Below are 19,409 nucleotides of genomic sequence, written 5' to 3'. Positions count from 1 at the left end.
TTTTGTTTTGGTGGGGTTCGTTTTGCTCAGTGTTTAGATTTCTATGTTGTTTCTTGTGTACTATTATTTGTCTGTTTGTCATTTTCATTTTTAGACCTGGCGTTGTCAGTTTACTTTCGATCAATGCGTTTTACTATTCCTCTAGTATCGTTTGACCCTCTTTAAAGGACGTATTAGATGTGAATATCGGTTAACGTCTATTACATACAGTCTTTATTTAAGTTTTATTGTGTTTTATAACAGATATTGTTTACCACTCATGTGTCCCACAATTTTGAACCGATTTGTAAATGTATTCCTCTCTTTTTATATATAAAATGTTAACATCACAACAAAGATTAAAGGGCCAAAAGGCAACATTAAGATATTGCGCCAATGTGTTTAACTAGTTATCAAAGGTACCAGGCTTATATTTTGATACGCCAATGTAGTTAACTAGTTATCAAAGGTACCTAGTTAACTAGTTATCAAAGGTACCAGGCTTATATTTTGATACGCCAGACGCTCGTTTACAAAAGACTCATCAGTGACGCTTAGATCAAAACTAGTCATGAAAGCAAAACAAGTATAAAGTTAACGAGCATAAAGGACCCAAAATTATTATTTTCCCTCTCCAAATATTTTTTTATGATAATCAATGTAAACTAAACGTTATTGAAATTTGTGTTAAAAAACACGTACGTGATACGTTATATAGTATTTCCGATAATTCTGCTATAACAGTTTCTGATAAATGTAACTTCAAACCATTCAAATCATTAGAATGGATACGATAATCACTACGGAATAATAAAAGACAACTTATGATATGTATAATACTGGTGTTGATGTTTTTACGTTTCTGTGTATATTGATATCAATCTAGTGTTGATATTCGTATTAAGTCTTATAATCGGTTGTATTCTGGAGAAAAAAACTTATTTCAAACTATTCGGAAAACAGTTTATTCATTTAACGTTCATTTCGAGTTTATTAAATCAGCTTGTGAACATATAGCAATATACCATGTTTGTTTTCGTCTTTTGAATACAACGACTTCTATCTAACAATTAATTCTAAGGGAAGGAATTATTCTATGAACTACATTTCAACATAGCTGAAAGGCACTCGTTATTGCGGGGAAATATATCTGCTTATTGGAAAGAATAGTGGTATATTAGAAAACTTGATTTGTTACTTTCAGCAAAATAAGATGATGTACAATTCAACAGGGAATTTCAGTGACAACTCTACGTCGGAATATAAGGTAAGTGACTGTTTTAAAACCACAGAGGTCAAACCAACTATTCACTGATTTAATTTTTAATTTGTTTAATGATACCATTTGTTTTATTCAGTTTTTCCATGATACTTAGTATTTTAAGGGTATAGATAAAAACACATACATTTAACATATGTTTTTCGCATTCATCGAATTGTAAATGTTAGTGTTTGAAAATCACAGCTGAGAAAGCAATGTTGTTATGTTAATTTTAAATCATATCTTGGGGTCAAAAAGAATTATTGATAGTGTTGGATTAAAACATCATGTATCAAGTATTTTTTTAAGCATTCAATTATTTTACTGCACTGGATATTTATCTTAAGTGATAAGTAAAATTACAAAAATATTGAACTCCGAGAAAAGTCCGTAATCAAATGACAAAATCAAAAGTTCTAATATAACTAACGAAAACATAGCAATTGTCATATTCCTGACTTGGTACAGACTCTTTCTTTAATGATAAGATTCACAGCAACATTTAGCAATTTCTAACATATTCATTAATTTGTAATGCGTTTTGCTATTATTCGATATTATCATTATATGTATAGGAGACACATTCACAACTTGAAACAAAATATATAAAAATAAAAACCAAATATTACTTTAAAGTGGAAATTACCTTAACAATTGAAAACAACACGGTAAACATTTCATAGGTATGATGATCTTTTCTTAACTTACCTCTCTTAAGCATCAAATATCAAAATCGAATTTTTGAATAACTTAAATTGTATTGTTTTCAACAATCATTCCGGAATTCTTCTTCCTCATCCATAATGTATTTGGCCTGTAATTTTCTCCGGAATTATAAACTACTTTTCACGACCGACCATTATTACTTGATGGTGTGGTCTTTTCTAGTTGTGTTGATTTTTAACTTTAATTCGATTTTGCCGTCCACCTGTTATGATTTAAGAACCAGTGAAAAGTCGTTTGTAGAGAAAACTCTAGTGTACCAAGTAATAAACTTTAAATGCAAACAAATGGTTTGGTCATCTCACTTGACTACATCGCAATAACAAAACAGTAAAAAAGATGAACAGTTTTTTTTATGTCAAAGTAGGTTGTGCGACTGTCAACAAAGAGAGAAGTTTAGCGATTTAAAACTAGGATTAATCCACCATTTAAAAATGCCTGTACCAAGGCAGGACTATGACAGTTCTTGTCCATTCGTTTTTTATGTGTTTTGTCATTTGATTTTGGCATGAGATTAGGGACTTTTCGATTTGATTTTCTTCTGTGTTCAGTATTGTTGTGATTTTACTTTTTTTATATAATGAAAAATCATATCTTCGAAAATGATCAATGAAACAAAAGAGGAATCAAGATATTCTACTTTCTTTACTTTTATTTATAAATTCCATTTAACTTAGCAAAAATGTCAACCATACACTATAGGCTCCTAAACAGGAATATCAACATGTTTTCTAAACCCGGTTTAATATTTACAAAACCTCCCGCTTAATGACCATGTCACAAAAAATATTGCTAAGGCTTGTCAATGAAACAACTCCCCTTTAGAGACTAAAAGCACAAAATTTGAAAACTAAAGGTAACCGTTTGGCCTTTGTTAATTTGGCATGGTCATCACTGGAGAGACATGTATTGTCGAAATACGCATCTGGTGGAGGAAATTTGGTATCATTAATGATATAAGCAAAGCCAATACCACATATTCAGCTATAAAATGTCTCTTAACGAGAAATGTCTAACAATTCAAACGAGAAAATTAACGGCTTAATTTATGTATGTAGAGAATGATAAACGAAAAAACATAAATGTAACACAGAGTCAAATTACAACTACTGAACTACAAGTTCCTGACTTTGGTCGGACACATACATAATGTTGTTGGGTTAAATATGTAAGCGGGTGTCCAACCTTTCCAAACATATAATAGTGGTTTAACAGTACAATATAATATTAAACTATGACAAACGTATTGACCACCTCCAGATCAAAGCTGCATTGTTGATTTACATCGTGCCAAAGTCAAATGAAATGTCTACTATACCTGACGTCTCGTTATTTGAAAATAAGCAGTTTGGTTACACAATCTATCCATGTCAATCATTTGTATACAGTTTCTCGATAAACTATTCCGATGGATAAGGCTATTCAGTTAGATCTTAAAGTTCTTATAGATTTGTTTTTTGGAGGTGAAGTATACGAAGCACATTTATATCGCATATCTAGGTAAATTAACAATTCAATACTCAATTAGACAATGAGTTACATGTATCATACAGAAAATAGATATAGGAAGATATGATATATGTGCCAATATGGCAACTCTCCCTGCAAGTAACATTTAAAGTAAAACATTTTAGGTCAGGGGACGGCCTTCGACACGGAACCATGGCTCACATAGAACAGCAAGCTATAAAGGGCCCCAAACAATACAAGTGTACAACCATTTAAAACGGAAAAAACGAAGTTCTAATATATATAAGACCGAGAAACGAGAAACACTTATGACAACAACTACTGAATATCAAATTCCTGACCTAAGGTAGCACAATACAAAGATTTGTTCACTCCTAACCAGACAACTTTAAACTGATGAAACTCATTTCATCCTGCTTTATATTTTATAAATAATGTATCAAAAGAAAGAAGAAAGATCAATCTTTTTAATTGTGATAATTTCATTATGACATAATTATTACATAATTAATTGTTATGTAAATAGTTGCTTTATGGTGATGTCCACACTTTAATGATTTTTTTGTCTTTGTTCTTCATAGCATTCTAATATATTTTGTAGATTCTTGTACAACACAGCTTGACCTCCAAACCGTGTCTCAGATTTCCATAAACATCAATAGAACAAATTTTATTCTCTTGTGAATTAATATTGCAAACTTCATTGAAGATTTATGAGAGAACGAAATACAATATGAAAAATCGGAGACACGGTCTAACTGTGTTGTGCAATAATCTATAAAATATTTTGGGATGCTTTGAATGACAAAGACGCTAAATGCATTTGAGTATAGACATCACAAGATAGCAATTAATACACATAACAATTAATTATGTCATAATGAAGTTATCACAATTTGAAAGATTACACCTTCTTCTTTCTTTTGGTACCTCATTTATGAAATTTAAAGAAGGATTAGTGGAATAACATCAGTTTAAAGATGGGGATGAAAAATCTTTGTATTTTGCTTATTTAAGACAGGTGCAAACAATTGCTGCGAGATTAAAAACGTTTAAAATATGTTTAAACTAAGATAAAGGTATAAAACCGGTTTGAAATTGTCAACAAGAAAAGCATTGAATGAAACATATAGCACATGTTGTTCTCTCAAATACATAGAATTTCGTGATTTTTTGTATTCATTAATGGTTAAATTTCAAACTGATAACTGTCTTTTTTATAAAAAACATTTTTTTTTATTTTTCAGATTGCTTGTTACGATTTTAATTCACTGTCCAATATATTATTCCTGTCACATACCTTTTGAGTATCCAAGAAGCTACCCAGAATTTAAGAATTATAAGCTTTTTCAATTATACCAGTCTTTTAAAATTCATTGAATAATTCATTTTGAGATATTGTTATGTTGTCATTCATAGCCCATTGTATTTTCTTTATAAACATATCAGGAATCGGATATACAGTAACTGTCGTTTGTTTATGTAATATATACGTCTTTCTCGTTTCCCGTTTTTTTTTTAATTTGTATTAGACCGTTGGTTTTCCCCGTTTGAATGGTTTTACACTAGTATTTTTTGGCCCTTTATAGCTTCTTGTTCGGCGCGAGCCAAGGCTCCGGGTTGAAGGCCGTACATTGATCTATAATGGTTTACTTTTTGTTAAATTGTTGTTTGGATGGAGAGTTATCTCATTGGAACTCACATCACATCTTCCTATATCTATATCATAAAACTTTAAGAATTTCAGTTTTTGCTTGGAGACATTGTTTGACTTGTAAATACAAAAACCTAAACGACTTTATAACCGAATATCAAAACGACATATAGTTAAACAAGAAATGGAACAAATATGTTTTGATTCTGTATTGACCATAAATGACACGCCGGATCTATGGGTGATTCGTAAATGCCATTAAAAAGTTGCGAAACCTGACACCTGTAATATCAACTAATGTGGAATGACCCTCTAGACAACCTAAAGATATTTGTCTTATTATTGAAATATTTCATTTATTATATTTGTTAAATAGTTAATTGAGCTAGCAGTATGGCCCTGATAGTTCAATTGTCACCAGACATGTCAGTTTGTTTTAGATTTATGAGTTTGACTGTCCCTTTGGTATCTTGCGTCCCTCTTTTTGTACGTAGTTACTGATGGTTTGTTTTCGTACATGTCTTTATTCTTCCGAACTACTTATCAAATACGTTTCGCCCAGTGGTAATACGTAAAATAACGAAAATCTAATCATTAAAATTGAGAATGGAAATGGGGAATGTGTCAAAGAGACAACAACCCGACCAAAATAAAAAAAACTCAACAGCAGAAGGTCACCAACAGGTCTTCAATGTAGCGAGAAATTCCCGCACCCGGAGGCGTCCTTCAGCTGGCCCCTAAACAAATATATACTAGTTCAGTGATATTACATGATTAAATATATCAAAGAGAAAATCAAAACTCACAAAGAAAGACAACAGTAGACTACCGCAATTCAAAATTCATAAATCATTAGAGAATAAACAAAATTCAGGGTAACAATCTAAAACTGAGGGAAACATATCAAATATAAGAGGAATACGACAAAACAAAATCACAACACCGAAATGTACCACACACAGAAACGAACTATAATGTAACATTTTCCTGACTTGGCACAGGGCATTTTATACCAAAAATGTTGGGTTGAACCTGTTAGTTTTGTTTCTCAAAGACACGTGTACTATGGATTAATAACAAAACAGTAGTCAAAAGTTATCGTTAGGTTATCCGCAGGTATTGATACTCATGTCATGTCACATATTATACGATATGAATAGCTAACTTTTTACAAATTTAGCCATGGCGTTGTCAGTTTAATTTTGATCTAAAAGTTTGACTGCTTGTCTGGTGTCTTAGGCCCACTTCGAGCTTTAAAAATCATAATATGTAATATAGTCATGTATTCTGAGCATGAATGATGCGAGTGATGTTTTAGCGTCGTTTAATGATCATAACAGAACCGTAATGTTATTTTAGCCTATATTTTTTTATCCTTAAAAGCATTTATATTTAATTTTTAAATTGTTATTTGGATGGAGAGTTGTCTCATTGGCACTCACACCACATCTTCCTATATCTATTCACAGAATACGTGTAAACTTGAAAATACAATTGAAGTTTAAAGTCATTGTATCGAGGTTAACTGTTTTACTAATGATATGAAAATTACTTTTTGATAGCGCTTGGATTTTGACAAAAGTACCTTTATGATAGAATTGATGTTTTCACAGGAGTGAATCCAGTCGATTGGCATATTTATTTCTAATTCAGGTTTATTTTCCAAACGAAAGACGTCTGTGTTGTTAAAAAGATACATCGAATTAATAACCAAGTAATATAAAATCAATGAATAGCAGTGTGAACCCCATTGATAGACATAATATCCTAATTGGCAATTTCTTTGTTGGAAATATATTCTGATACATGAGTTGTTGATATCACGGCTGGAGTAATAAGTTCTGAAAAGATATGAAATAAAATAGGACTGAGCGAAATCTGTATAATAACAAAGTATACCAGAAATGATTGATTGATTGACTGTTGATTGCGTAATATTTGATAATATACATTGAGAATCAACGTCATTCAAGGAAAAATAAAAAATCACGTAACACAGCTTGAAGCACTGATAAATGTTTCAAAAATTGTGATATCGTTTCTTTTCATTCTTTTTTCTGTTTCTATCTTTCTGTTGCTTTTCTTCTGCTTCATTGAAGACCTGTTGGTGACCTTCTGCTGTTGTCTTGTACAAATCTAAAAAAAGGAGAGGTACGAGTGCCAATGAAACAACTGTCAACAAAGTCTATATTCAATGAAATAATTGAAAGATCTAAGAATATTCAATTTGTGAGCACAAATATTGAAAACAATCCCGCCTCATTGAATATTTGCTTTCTAAGTTCTAAATTATTTAAAACGTTATTCCATTACATTAACTGATTAATAAAGGCAACAGTGGTATACCGCTATTCAAAACTCATAAATCCATGGACAAAAAACAAAGTCGGGGTAACAAACTAAAACCGAGGGAAACGCATTAAACATAATATAAGAGAACAACGACACAACACCGAAACGCAACACACATAGAAACGGACCAACCATCAGACAAAACACCACGAGACTAACAAATATAACATGAAAACCAAATACATGAATATGGGATAGACAAGTACCGTGCCACGTCTTATCTCAATATCTGAAAAATAAGAGAAAACACAAACGACTCAACGTCAAAATGCAACACACACAGAAACGAACAATAAAATAACAATGGCCATCTTCCTGACTTGGTACAGGACACTTTTAAAGGGGAATAAAAATATGAAAAAATGCATCAAAATATTGACATTTTTAAATTGCCTTCATTTATGCCTTTTCAATTCCATTGATAATATACACGTGCACGAGTGTAGCTTTTAGAACTAAAGATAATTTTTGGTTGAATGACGAAAGTGTGCCCTCAGTATTAACTACCTATCTTAATTACTTATTCCTCTTGAATATCCCTAAAGTGTCTTGTGTCCATCTTTTTCTTTATCTCTTATCTATTTTACTTTAAACTACTTTATGTTATTAAAAATCAATGTAGACTAACTGCAATTTAACACTGTGTTAGTATATGTTATAAAACACTTATTGGAATGAATACTACAGTCAAAACTCGTCAATTACAAATTTAGTATTACATTTTAAGACGTGTATTGATATTGAAGGACCACTATAATATTAGTTCTTCCAGATAATAATGGTGTGATAAAAAAACAAAGTTTAAGTTATACAAACCATTGTTAGTCATCAAAATAACAATGATGTTTTATTTTTCTTTGTATATATTAACTTTCATTACAGATCGTTTTCTGTAATCTCCTTATTTTTACCTGCACCAAGTCAGGAATATAACAATTGTTATCTAGTCGTTTGGTGTATCTGAGCGTTTGATTTACAATAAATAGTGATTTTTCCGTTTTTAATTTTCATTGGAGTTCTGTTTAATATTGTACTACTTATAATTTTGACAAAAGCCATGATGATAGTACGCTCAATTTGAAAGCGTGTGTTATATTTCTATGACATACTGTATCATATTAAAATTTATATATTTATTGACGATGCTGTTATTCAATTTATAATGTATAATGACTAAACTGATAAATAGATAGAAATACACTCAATCTGTCTTATCAAATGCCGTGCTGATTTCAGTATATGTTACATCCTATTCTATATTACTGGCATGGGTTATATTTCCTATATATGATACATTAGAATAGATGTTACATGTGTTCTATGTAATTTTGTTTAATAATCTGAAAGTCAACCATACAAGTCGTCAAGCAGGTACATATCTTTAAATTCCACATAAAAGGGAAATTACTTGAACCAATTAAAGTTAAAAAAAGCAAAAAGAACTAATACTAAATATGAAATTAAACCATACTTTGCAATGCAACCAAAACAGTTATTGGTTTTTGTTCATTGATGATATAGGTGTTTATACTTATTATTTATTATATACGGTTCTCTTTTGGCAGTGCACTTTGTACTATTTCTTTTTATTATCATTTGAAACTTATGATATAGATGTTTATTTTAACTTTTTATTTGAATTTATAGGGTCCTCTTTTTGGAAGTCCACTTTGTATTATTTCTTCTTATTATCATTTGAAACTTATCTGTTCTTTCCGCTATTGCAATATCAGGACAAGGACGATGATATAGTTGTTGATATTAATTATTTATTTTCTAGGCTCCTCTTTTGGCAGTCCACTTCGTATTATTTCTTCTTATTATCATTGGAAACTTATGTGTTCTGTCCGCCATTGCAATATCAGGACAAGGACGAAAGACCCGGATGAATTTCTTTATTATGCACCTTGCCATAGCAGGTTAGACAATTCGCCGTTTCAGAATATAATGCACCATGGGAACTATTTTCAAAAGTGTAACATTTAACCAATGACGTGATGTTATTTACATTTTGGGGAACGAACGATGAAATTACCCATGGTCTTTTAGATTCTGAAACGGTCAATTGATATAAACAGAATTTTATTTTTGTATTAATGATAAGGTTGTATCTATGAATTAAGAAAGACTAATTAGAGTACAATTAATCAAACAGAGAGAATGGCATCAACTTCAAAAGAAGCGAATCCGAATACGTCTACAGGAATCAATTCATGTTTTGATATATGTCAATGAAAAGCCATGATTAAATGTAAACTATGCACATGTTTCGTGTGTACAAGTTGTTTTGTTTACAACTTTGAAATAAAAACAAATGTATTATTTAAAATTTATTGAATTCTTCATAAAACAAAGTTAGCGCGTTTTTTTTAATTAATTATAGTTTTTATTTATAATCAATGTTCAAAGATTTCTATTGTTTTAGACTTGCCTAATCATATATATATAAGTCTCTTTGTGTTTCACCTTTAAATCTTTGTACTTCAAATAACTCAAGGTCATGATGTTGTTCAAGGTATCTTAGAAATATAATAGACATTATAATACAAAACAATCGACCCATTTTATGTTTTATTCATACTCTGTTTTATTAACAGTTACACCCAAATTTGAGTCTTTAATAATTAATTAATGGGACATTCAACCAATTGGTGTCAGATCCATATTTTTTTAATAAAATAAAGAATTTTCGGATATATTGTCAAAGTTGGAACTGCTTCGGAGAGAAAATTAATAAAATATAAATGAAACCTTTTATCTTATTAATAAAACCCCTAATGTTAATAAAATTCGTATTGTAGATTTAAGTGTTGGACTTGTTTAATCATACTATATATGCTACATGATTTATTAGCAGTTACACCCAAATTTGAGTCTTTAATAATTAATTAATGGGACATTCAACCAATGTGTGTCAGATTCGGATATATGGTCAAAGAAAATAAATGATTATATGAAACCTTTTATCCTATTAATAAAACCCCTAATGTTAATAACATTCGTATTTCAGATTTAAGTGTAGGACTTTTTTAATCATACTATATATGTTACATGTTTTATTAACAGTTCAACACTAATTTGAGTCTTTAATAATTAATTAATGGGACATTCAACCAATGTGTGTCAGATTCGGATATATGGTCAAAGAAAATAAATGATTATATGAAACCTTTTATCCTATTAATAAAACCCCTAATGTTAATAACATTCGTATTTCAGATTTAAGTGTAGGACTTTTTTAATCATACTATATATGTTACATGTTTTATTAACAGTTCAACACTAATTTGAGTCTTTAATAATTAATTAATGGGACATTCAACCAATGTGTGTCAGATTCGGATATAGAGTCAAAGAAAATAAATGATTATATGAAACCTTTCATCCTATTAATAAAACACCTAATGTTAATAACTTTGGTATTGTAGATTTAAGTGTTGGACTTTTTTACGTGACAGCAGAGATTGGACTCGTGGCGTCAAATTACGAGTGGATAGCTGGTGCAACATTCTGTAAATTACTACATTATATGAAGGTATTATTTCTAACAAATCAAATCTAGTAATGTCAACCGGATGAATTTCATTTTGATGGATTTTATTTCAATTATAGTTTGCAATGCGAATGATTTTGTAATCTTCTTTTGTCAAAGTCAACATGACTGTAAATTTATACTTCATTAGTCGAATCTTGCAATGTAGTTTCCGAAGTGATACTGTGTAATTGCTACGCAACGAACTGACGATTTTGATTAAAACATCAGTAAAGTAAATTTTTAGATGTAATACGTTAACAAATTGTACAAATTCTGACAGTTAGATTAGTTTTTACTTCATTGAAATGTTTTCTAATAGTGAATGGAATTGTCAAACGTAGCGACAAAAAATATAGGAACAGAAGTCATATTGAAATTAAATTATACTGCCTGGAATCTAGTAGATAGCATTAATCTACTTAAGAAGCAATTCAATATTGTAACTTTTCAATTATTTTTTTTACAAAATGAAGGAAATCAATCAAAGATTTTACTTTAGAATGCATTTAAAAAAAAATTATTGCATATGTTTAATCAATCATATTTGTAAAGTCGTATTATGCCATTTTTAGACGACTCAAACAGAATTTCACTTTCAAATTTGATAGTTTTTTATTATAAGAATAAAGCATTTCATTGTCTCTTGTTCGTCTTCTGTGAAGGAAAAATAACAAAAAAGCAAGGAAAATTCAATACGGTGGGTCTATTAATAAATGGGGAAATTCAGTTTCATGTCGTTGAATTATTGACAAGATAATTTCTTTTCAATGAGGAGCATCAAACAGAAGGTTTGAAATGCCAAGAAAATAATTAAAAAAAAATGTTGTTTTGTGTTTAAAAATGAATTTTTCTTACAGGAACTAGTTATATTTGCCTCTACATATATGCTTGTATCCTTGAGTATGGACCGATTTGATGCGATAGCACGTCCAATGAAATTTTCACGCAAAGGTCAGTCGGTCAGATACGTACTAAGCGTAAAATTGCTTTATCAACAAATAGTTCAGATCAGTGAGACATATAATCTTTGTTATAAAAGAAACATTTTAAACGTTGATAGATAATGCAAAAGTAGAATGTGTTAATCTAGTATTAACATACATATTTAATCGTTATATGATCACAAGTTTGTGCAGTTGATCGGGCTTTATTTCAGATGACAAGTTCAGATTTTCTTCCGAATATTTGTTAACATCGTATTTAAGTCAAATAGATACAAGTTTAGTTAAGGACGCAAAACAAATAAAAGAACTATTTGATTTTTCATCTATTTTCAAATACCAGATTTTCTACAAGTTGTGAATCTTCTTCATAAAAGTAAGGAGAACGATAAATTAGAGGCATTCAAAACTTGTTAGTCGATAATAAACTGATCACGCCATGACCGAAAACGAAAAAGACCAACAGATAAAGAACAGTAGACAAAACACAACATATCAAAACTTTAGACTGATCAACAGTTTTCAATAATACCAAACCACTTTTTTTTTACTTACATAAACTTGTTTTTAATAGCGTTTCGGGCCAAACTTTTGGTATGTTTATCGTGGATGATGGCAGCCATGTTTTCAGTCCCGTCTTTGGTTCTGTATGACGTACGACAACACCAGGAAGCGTGGAATCAGACCATGTGTACTATACACTTTCAACAGGACTGGATGTGGCAGGTATTGTGTTCTACTTTTCTTTTCGAATGTTTTCTATTGTATTGACAATTATCGTAAATCATTAGTGAAACAATTAATGATGCAAATAAAATCATCATAGACACCAGGATTGAAATTTTGTATTTGTCTCCGACGGAAATTATTTAAGGTAATTTGAAAAACTCTATTGTTTCTTTATAATAGATCTTGGACATTACTTTATCACAGAAGTCTTCTCGTATTAAAATCACAAAAATATCAAACACCAGAAAAAAGTCAGAACGAAAAGTTCCTAATTATACTCCACACTTGTAAAGGCATTGTCTTATGTAGAACATGATGGATTAAATCAGATTTTATAGCTAGCGACACTTACCACTTGCATGGTAATTGCATAGGTTGCCATTATTATGACAACGATGCGTGAACAAAGCAAACAGACTTGATCACATGAATCATTTGATAATAGGTAGTAGAGTCAAAAAATGGGAAACAGCAGTCAACATTGTTATATTCTTAATCACAATAAAAACAAACAAATATTAATTTATCATACTTACCGTATGATGTCCTGATTTTAGTCAAGTTGTTAAGTGTGATGAATTGAAATGTTGAATATTTCTTAAAAATCGAATTCCATCTCGTTAAGTTCAAAAATAGAATATGGCAACTGCGTTTCGTAAAGTAAAAGAAACAATTTTAAAAAAAACATTTTTATGTATTATACAAACAACCATTTACCAAAATGTAACCTGTAACCTCATCACACGATTAATACCAAAACAGTCTTCATAGAGTAATCTCAAGTCGTTTTTATTGATAAGTTTCACCGATTAATCTCGAACTCGTCCTAAAAGATTTCATTAAATAATTATTTTTGTGAGGAAACATTATTAGCATTGTAACATAGTTAATGTATTGGAAAATACAGAAATTTAAATAGCATGTATTGTATGATATATGTTTATATTTCAGCTGTACTTCACGTTGGTATTCTTAGCCTGCTTTCTGATTCCTGGTATTATCATAGCCGTTTGTTATACACTAATAGCTGTTATTATATGGAAGAAGAGTAAAGCCATTGAAGAGGGGTCAGATGCTATGTGTAGTTTACGAGATGGACAAGGTTCGAATTTTAATTCTCTGTTTGGTATGATATTCTCTATTCTAGTTGTAGAACATTTTATTTGGTTATTCTGAATAATTTACTTATATTTCTTATTTGTAAACAATCAGTGGTATGCATGCGCCAACATGATATGTGTACTTGACTGTTAGATTCCATACATTTGACACCCTATCATGAATGTCATTTTTTTCGGTAAAGCAAACCAAAGCTTAACGATAGTGGATCACAATCGCTACATTCTGTTAACGTTTGTCTGTTATTCACAATTTATTTTTTTATGTATCATTCGTTTTAGTCAATTACTAATAGACACGTTAAACAAAGAGCAACAAAACTCTAACAAAACTCCAATTTTAAGATGATTCTAGCACCAGCTTGATCGGAATTGTTTGCAAAAATCATTCAGTTATTTTGGGGGAAAATATGGTTGAATAAATATATAGGGAATCACTGCAGCATGACTGGAGCGGGTCCCCTTAGTTCGATCAGAGCTCTCCCATCCTCTTATCAAATGTTCTGAATCTGCTACTGATATTAAACTTATAAAATAGTTCAAACGCAATTTTGTAAATATAAATCTGTGTAGCAAGTACAATCACAAAAATACTGTACTTCGAGGAAATTCTTAAAGGAAATTTACGAATCAATGAGCATATTCAAATGCTCAAACACATCAAACATCAAAATAACTGCCATATTCTGACTTGGTAAAGGCATGTTCTTAGGTAGAAAATGTTGGATTTAACCTGGTTTTATAGCCCTCATAAGTATGACATTCGCATCAAAGTCATTAGAATATATACAGTGGTCATCCATTCGTTTGATGTGTTTGGACTTTTACGATTTGCCATTTGATAAGGGACTTTTCATTTTGAATTTTCCTCCGAGTTCGATATATATGGAATTTTACTTTAAGGTATCAAATCAAAGGCGAATAACTTGTGATTGTTGTGCACTCTGATAATTCTGTATAAAACAAAAAAATATGAATACATTATAACAATGAAGACACATTTAACTGTTTCTTATATATAAGTTTATTGATCCTGCAACTACGTGTACTCTATATCAAAATATACAATTTGTGGATTCATTGTTTGTCCTTATTTATATTCATTTATATTTTTTAACTTGAAGGGGACATATGGTCATTGTTTATCTATGCTTTCATAACCAAGTTTGCATATTAAAATGTAAACTGATTGTAAAGCCGTAAAACTATCCCAGGTTAATTTTATCATTTTAATTATATGATAATACAATTAACGTGCTGTGAACGTAAGTACCTTACCCGAATGTGCATATGTAATTAGTCTGTGATTTGTTATAAACTATATCCTTCAGATTATAATCCCTCTGGATGTGGTGTAGCAGGAAGTGTAATTCATCAAGCAAAGATAAGGACAATTAAAATGACATTCATGATTGTTACAGGTAAGCAAAGATGAGAACAATTAAAATGACATTCATGATTGTTACAGGTAAGCAAAGATAAAGACAATTAAAATGACATTCATGATTGTTACAGGTAAGCAAAGGTAAGGACAATTAAGATGACATTCATGATTGTTACAGGTAAGCAAACACAAGGACAATTAAAATATTATTTATGTTTGTTACAGGTAAGCAAAGATAGGGACAATTGAAATGACATTCATGATTGTTACAGGTAAGCAAAGTAAGGACAATTAAAATGACATTCATGATTGTTACAGGTAAGCAAAGATAAGGACAATTAAAATGACATTCATGATTGTTACAGGTAAGCAAAGTAAGGACAATTAAAATGACATTCATGATTGTTACAGGTAAGCAAAGTAAGGACAATTAAAATGACATTCATGATTGTTACAGGTAAGCAAAGATAGGGACAATTAGGATGACATTCATGATTGTTACAGGTAAGCAAAGTAAGGACAATTAAAATGACATTCATGATTGTTACAGGTAAGCAAAGTAAGGACAATTAAAATGACATTCATGATTGTTACAGGTAAGCAAAGTAAGGACAATTAAAATGACATTCATGATTGTTATAGGTAAGCAAAGTTAGGACAATTAAAATAACATTCATGTTTGTTACAGGTAAGCAAAGATAAGGACTATTAAAATAGCATTCATGTTTGTTACAGGTAAGCAAAGATAAGGACAATTAAAATGACATTCATGCTTGTTACAGGTAAGCAAAGATAAGGACAATTAAAATGACATTCATGTTTGTTACAGGTAAGCAAAGATAAGGACAATTAAAATGACATTCATGTTTGTTACAGGTAAGCAAAGATAAGGACAATTAAAATAACATTCATGTTTGTTACAGGTAAGCAAAGATAAGGACAATTAAAATGACATTCAGGATTGTTACAGGTAAGCAAAGTAAGGACAATTAAAATGACATTCATGATTGTTACAGGTAAGCAAACACAAGGACAATTAAAATGGCATTGATGATTGTTACAGGTAGGCAAAGATACGGACAATTAAAATGACATTTATGATTGTCACAGGTAAGCAAAGATAAGGACAATTAAAATGACATTCATGATTGTTACAGGTAAGCAAAGTAAGGACAATTAAAATGACATTCATGATTGTTACAGGTAAGCAAAGTAAGGACAATTAAAATGACATTCATGATTGTTACAGGTAAGCAAAGATAGGGACAATTAGAATGACATTCATGATTGTTACAGGTAAGCAAAGTAAGGACAATTAAAATGACATTCATGATTGTTACAGGTAAGCAAAGTAAGGACAATTAAAATGACATTCATGATTGTTACAGGTAAGCAAAGATAAGGACAATTAAAATGACATTAATGATTGTTACAGGTAAGCAAAGGTAAGGACAATTAAAATGACATTAATGATTGTTACAGGTAAGCAAAGATAAGGACAATTAAAATGACATTTATAATTGTTACAGGTAAGCAAAGTAAGGACAATTAAAATGACATTTATAATTGTAACAGGTAAGCAAAGATAAGAACAATTAAAATGACTATCATGATTGTTACAGGTAAGCAAAGTTAAGGACAATTAAAATGACTATCATGATTGTAACAGGTAAACAAAGATAAGGACAATTAAAATGACATTCATGATTGTTACAGGTAAGCAAAGTTAAGGACAATTAAAATGACTATCATGATTGTTACAGGTAAACAAATATAATGACATTTAAAATGACATTCATGATTGTTACAGGTAAGCAAAGATAAGGACAATTAAAATGACATTCATGATTGTTACAGGTAAGCAAAGATAAGGACAATTAAAAGGACATTAATGATTGTTACAGGTAAGCAAAGATAAGGACAATTAAAATGACTATCATGATTGTTACAGGTAAGCAAAGATACGGACAATTAAAATGACATTTATAAGTGTTACAGGTAAGCAAAGTAAGGACAATTAAAATGACATTTATAATTGTTACAGGTAAGCAAAGATAAGGACAATTAAAATGATTATCATGATTGTTACAGGTAAGCAAAGTTAAGGACAATTAAAATGACTATCATGATTGTTACAGGTAAACAAAGATAAGGTCAATTAAATAACATTCATGATTGTTAGAGGTAAGCAGAGATAAGGACAATTAAAATGACATTCATGATTGTTACAGGTAAGCAAAGATAAGGAGAATTAAAATGACATACTTGATTGTTCCAGGTATTGACCGTTAGATTACATTGTGATTGTAATAGACAAATACCATTAAATGACATTGATGATAGTTACAGGTACACAGCTATAAAATATAAGTCACAGGCGTATGAGTCAATGGCATATTAATCACATGAGTATAAGTCACAGGCATATAAATCGCATGAGTATAAGTCACAAGCACATAAGTCACATGTATATAAGTCACAGGTATATAAGTCACAGGTATATATGTCACAGGTATATAAGTCACAGGTATTTAAGTCACAGACAATTAAGTCATATTTAAAAGTCACAGCCTTCGGTCATCGATAAATTACTGTTGTCTCTGTTTTAATTCTGAAAATCATTTAGAATAAACAAATCGATGTATGACTATTGAACAGCGGTATACTACTGTTGCCTTTATTCACCGTAAAGATTTATTATCTGTAAAATTTTTGGAAATAAAGAAGTTAAAATACGAAAAACTTGTTCACATTGTAATTTAAGACTCTATTATCCTTTAAAAATAAGGCGATGTGGTGTGATTGTCAATGAGACACAATTAAATGCAACATTACTTAAATAAAAGAAACCCACCAGACAAACTCAGTTATTTTCAACATTCAATCTCCCTTGCGGTCAATGCTCATCTATTGTCTTCATTTCATTTCCCTTGCGGTCAATGCTCATTTACAATTCAACGTTTTCGTATTTTTGTAAGATGAACGTAATTTGTCCTTTGATCAAACATGTATTGGCAAACAAACTACATCTCCATCACTGATATAATTACATACCGTGTCAGTTAATGTAATTCAATTCAATTAAGAAAGTAGTGAGGAATTATCCGTCTGGGTAGTATTTAAAAACTGACCTTCATCTTGCATGTTTATGGTTAAATATGTGGAAAGTCAAAGTGAAAAAAAACATCAACGCAAAACATACAACACGTTAATAACCATCGTTTTATAATGTTATTTAGAGGGTATCATTTACACCTTGTTCATTTTTTAACTTGAAATTAGCAAAACAAATATATAAGTGTATTCATTTCTGAAGCACATAATACTGTAAACCAACTTATTTTCGCGAGCGATATATTTTCGCGACTTTCGCGAGAACAAAAATAACGCAAATAAAAATCGTCACGAATATGTAAACTTTGAATCTTTCCTTATTAAACTTCATTAAGTTAATCAGAAAATCGTGAAATTAAAAAGCCGCGAAGTGGTAAAGAAAGGGTAAAACGTAAAACAAAGTATTCGCGAAAATGAGTTGGTTTACAGTAATACCTAATGCGGGGTTCACACATTGCCGATTATTGCTCCCGTTTGTGATTAGACAGCGATACGAAAAGAAAAGTGAAAAATTCGGTTTACTATCCTCAATTCTCTAGACTATACTATCATTGTCCGAACGCAGTTGTTAAAGTTTGTGACAAATTCCTACGGGTGGGGAAGGGTCCGAATAGTTTGGCAAAGCACCCCGACAGTGAGGTGCGTCCCGTAACATTCGGGGAATCTCAGCCGATTTAGTCTAGTCTGATTTCATTCTTGCCTATGTTGTGACAGATTCTGCTGTATCGGATCAAAATCCTAACAACGTTCTGATTATTCTGAACGGTGTACTGTGGAACGGGAATGATCTGGAGAAATTTTGTATTCCTGTTTTTTCTGCCGATTGAGTTCAGATTGCATCCAGATCTTGTCGATTGCGAACAGTGTTTGCCGAAACCGTTCCTGAACAGTCCCATTATCAATCCGAAATTCGTCAATAATACCTACGTCGGAGTCCCGACAATTACAGAATACAATACGACTGAGACCAGACAAAGCAATTAGCAATAAGATAGAGCGGACCGTGATAGGATTACGTTCCGACAGCTCCAGCTCATCCCGATTATGTCGACAGTTTTTGAACGGATAACTTCCGTCAGCGTCGTTTCACTGTCTGGTCACTGTCTGATCTCTGTCGGATTACATTCGGCAGAATCGGGACGCAGACGT

At 30.9% G+C, this 19,409-nt stretch overlaps 1 protein-coding gene across 1 annotated transcript; it reads left to right on the top strand.

Moving 5' to 3' along the window:
- The first annotated feature begins 1,178 nt into the window (after positions 1-1,178).
- Positions 1,179-15,895, top strand: LOC134694547 (cardioacceleratory peptide receptor-like). Its single transcript, XM_063555561.1, has 8 exons — positions 1,179-1,246; positions 9,220-9,358; positions 10,868-10,974; positions 11,832-11,925; positions 12,490-12,641; positions 13,596-13,746; positions 15,094-15,183; positions 15,882-15,895. The coding sequence occupies exons 1-8, from the start codon at positions 1,193-1,195 to the stop codon at positions 15,893-15,895; spliced, it is 801 nt and encodes a 266-aa protein (XP_063411631.1). The 5' UTR covers positions 1,179-1,192.
- The last annotated feature ends 3,514 nt before the right edge of the window (positions 15,896-19,409 follow it).

The sequence above is a fragment of the Mytilus trossulus genome, chromosome 13, assembly GCF_036588685.1.
Source record: "Mytilus trossulus isolate FHL-02 chromosome 13, PNRI_Mtr1.1.1.hap1, whole genome shotgun sequence".
Lineage (NCBI taxonomy): Eukaryota > Metazoa > Mollusca > Bivalvia > Mytilida > Mytilidae > Mytilus > Mytilus trossulus.
The sequence above is the reverse complement of the archived record's forward strand: the minus strand, read 5'-3'. Positions and strand labels throughout refer to the sequence as shown.

Excerpts from the sequence above, each read along its gene's own strand:
- LOC134694547 (XM_063555561.1), top strand. The coding sequence starts at position 1,193 with ATGATGTACAATTCAACAGGGAATTTCAGTGACAACTCTACGTCGGAA. Across the intron at positions 11,926-12,489 it reads AATGAAATTTTCACGCAAAG|CGTTTCGGGCCAAACTTTTG; the intron begins GTCAGTCGGTCA and ends TGTTTTTAATAG. Across the intron at positions 13,747-15,093 it reads TAGTTTACGAGATGGACAAG|ATTATAATCCCTCTGGATGT; the intron begins GTTCGAATTTTA and ends TATATCCTTCAG.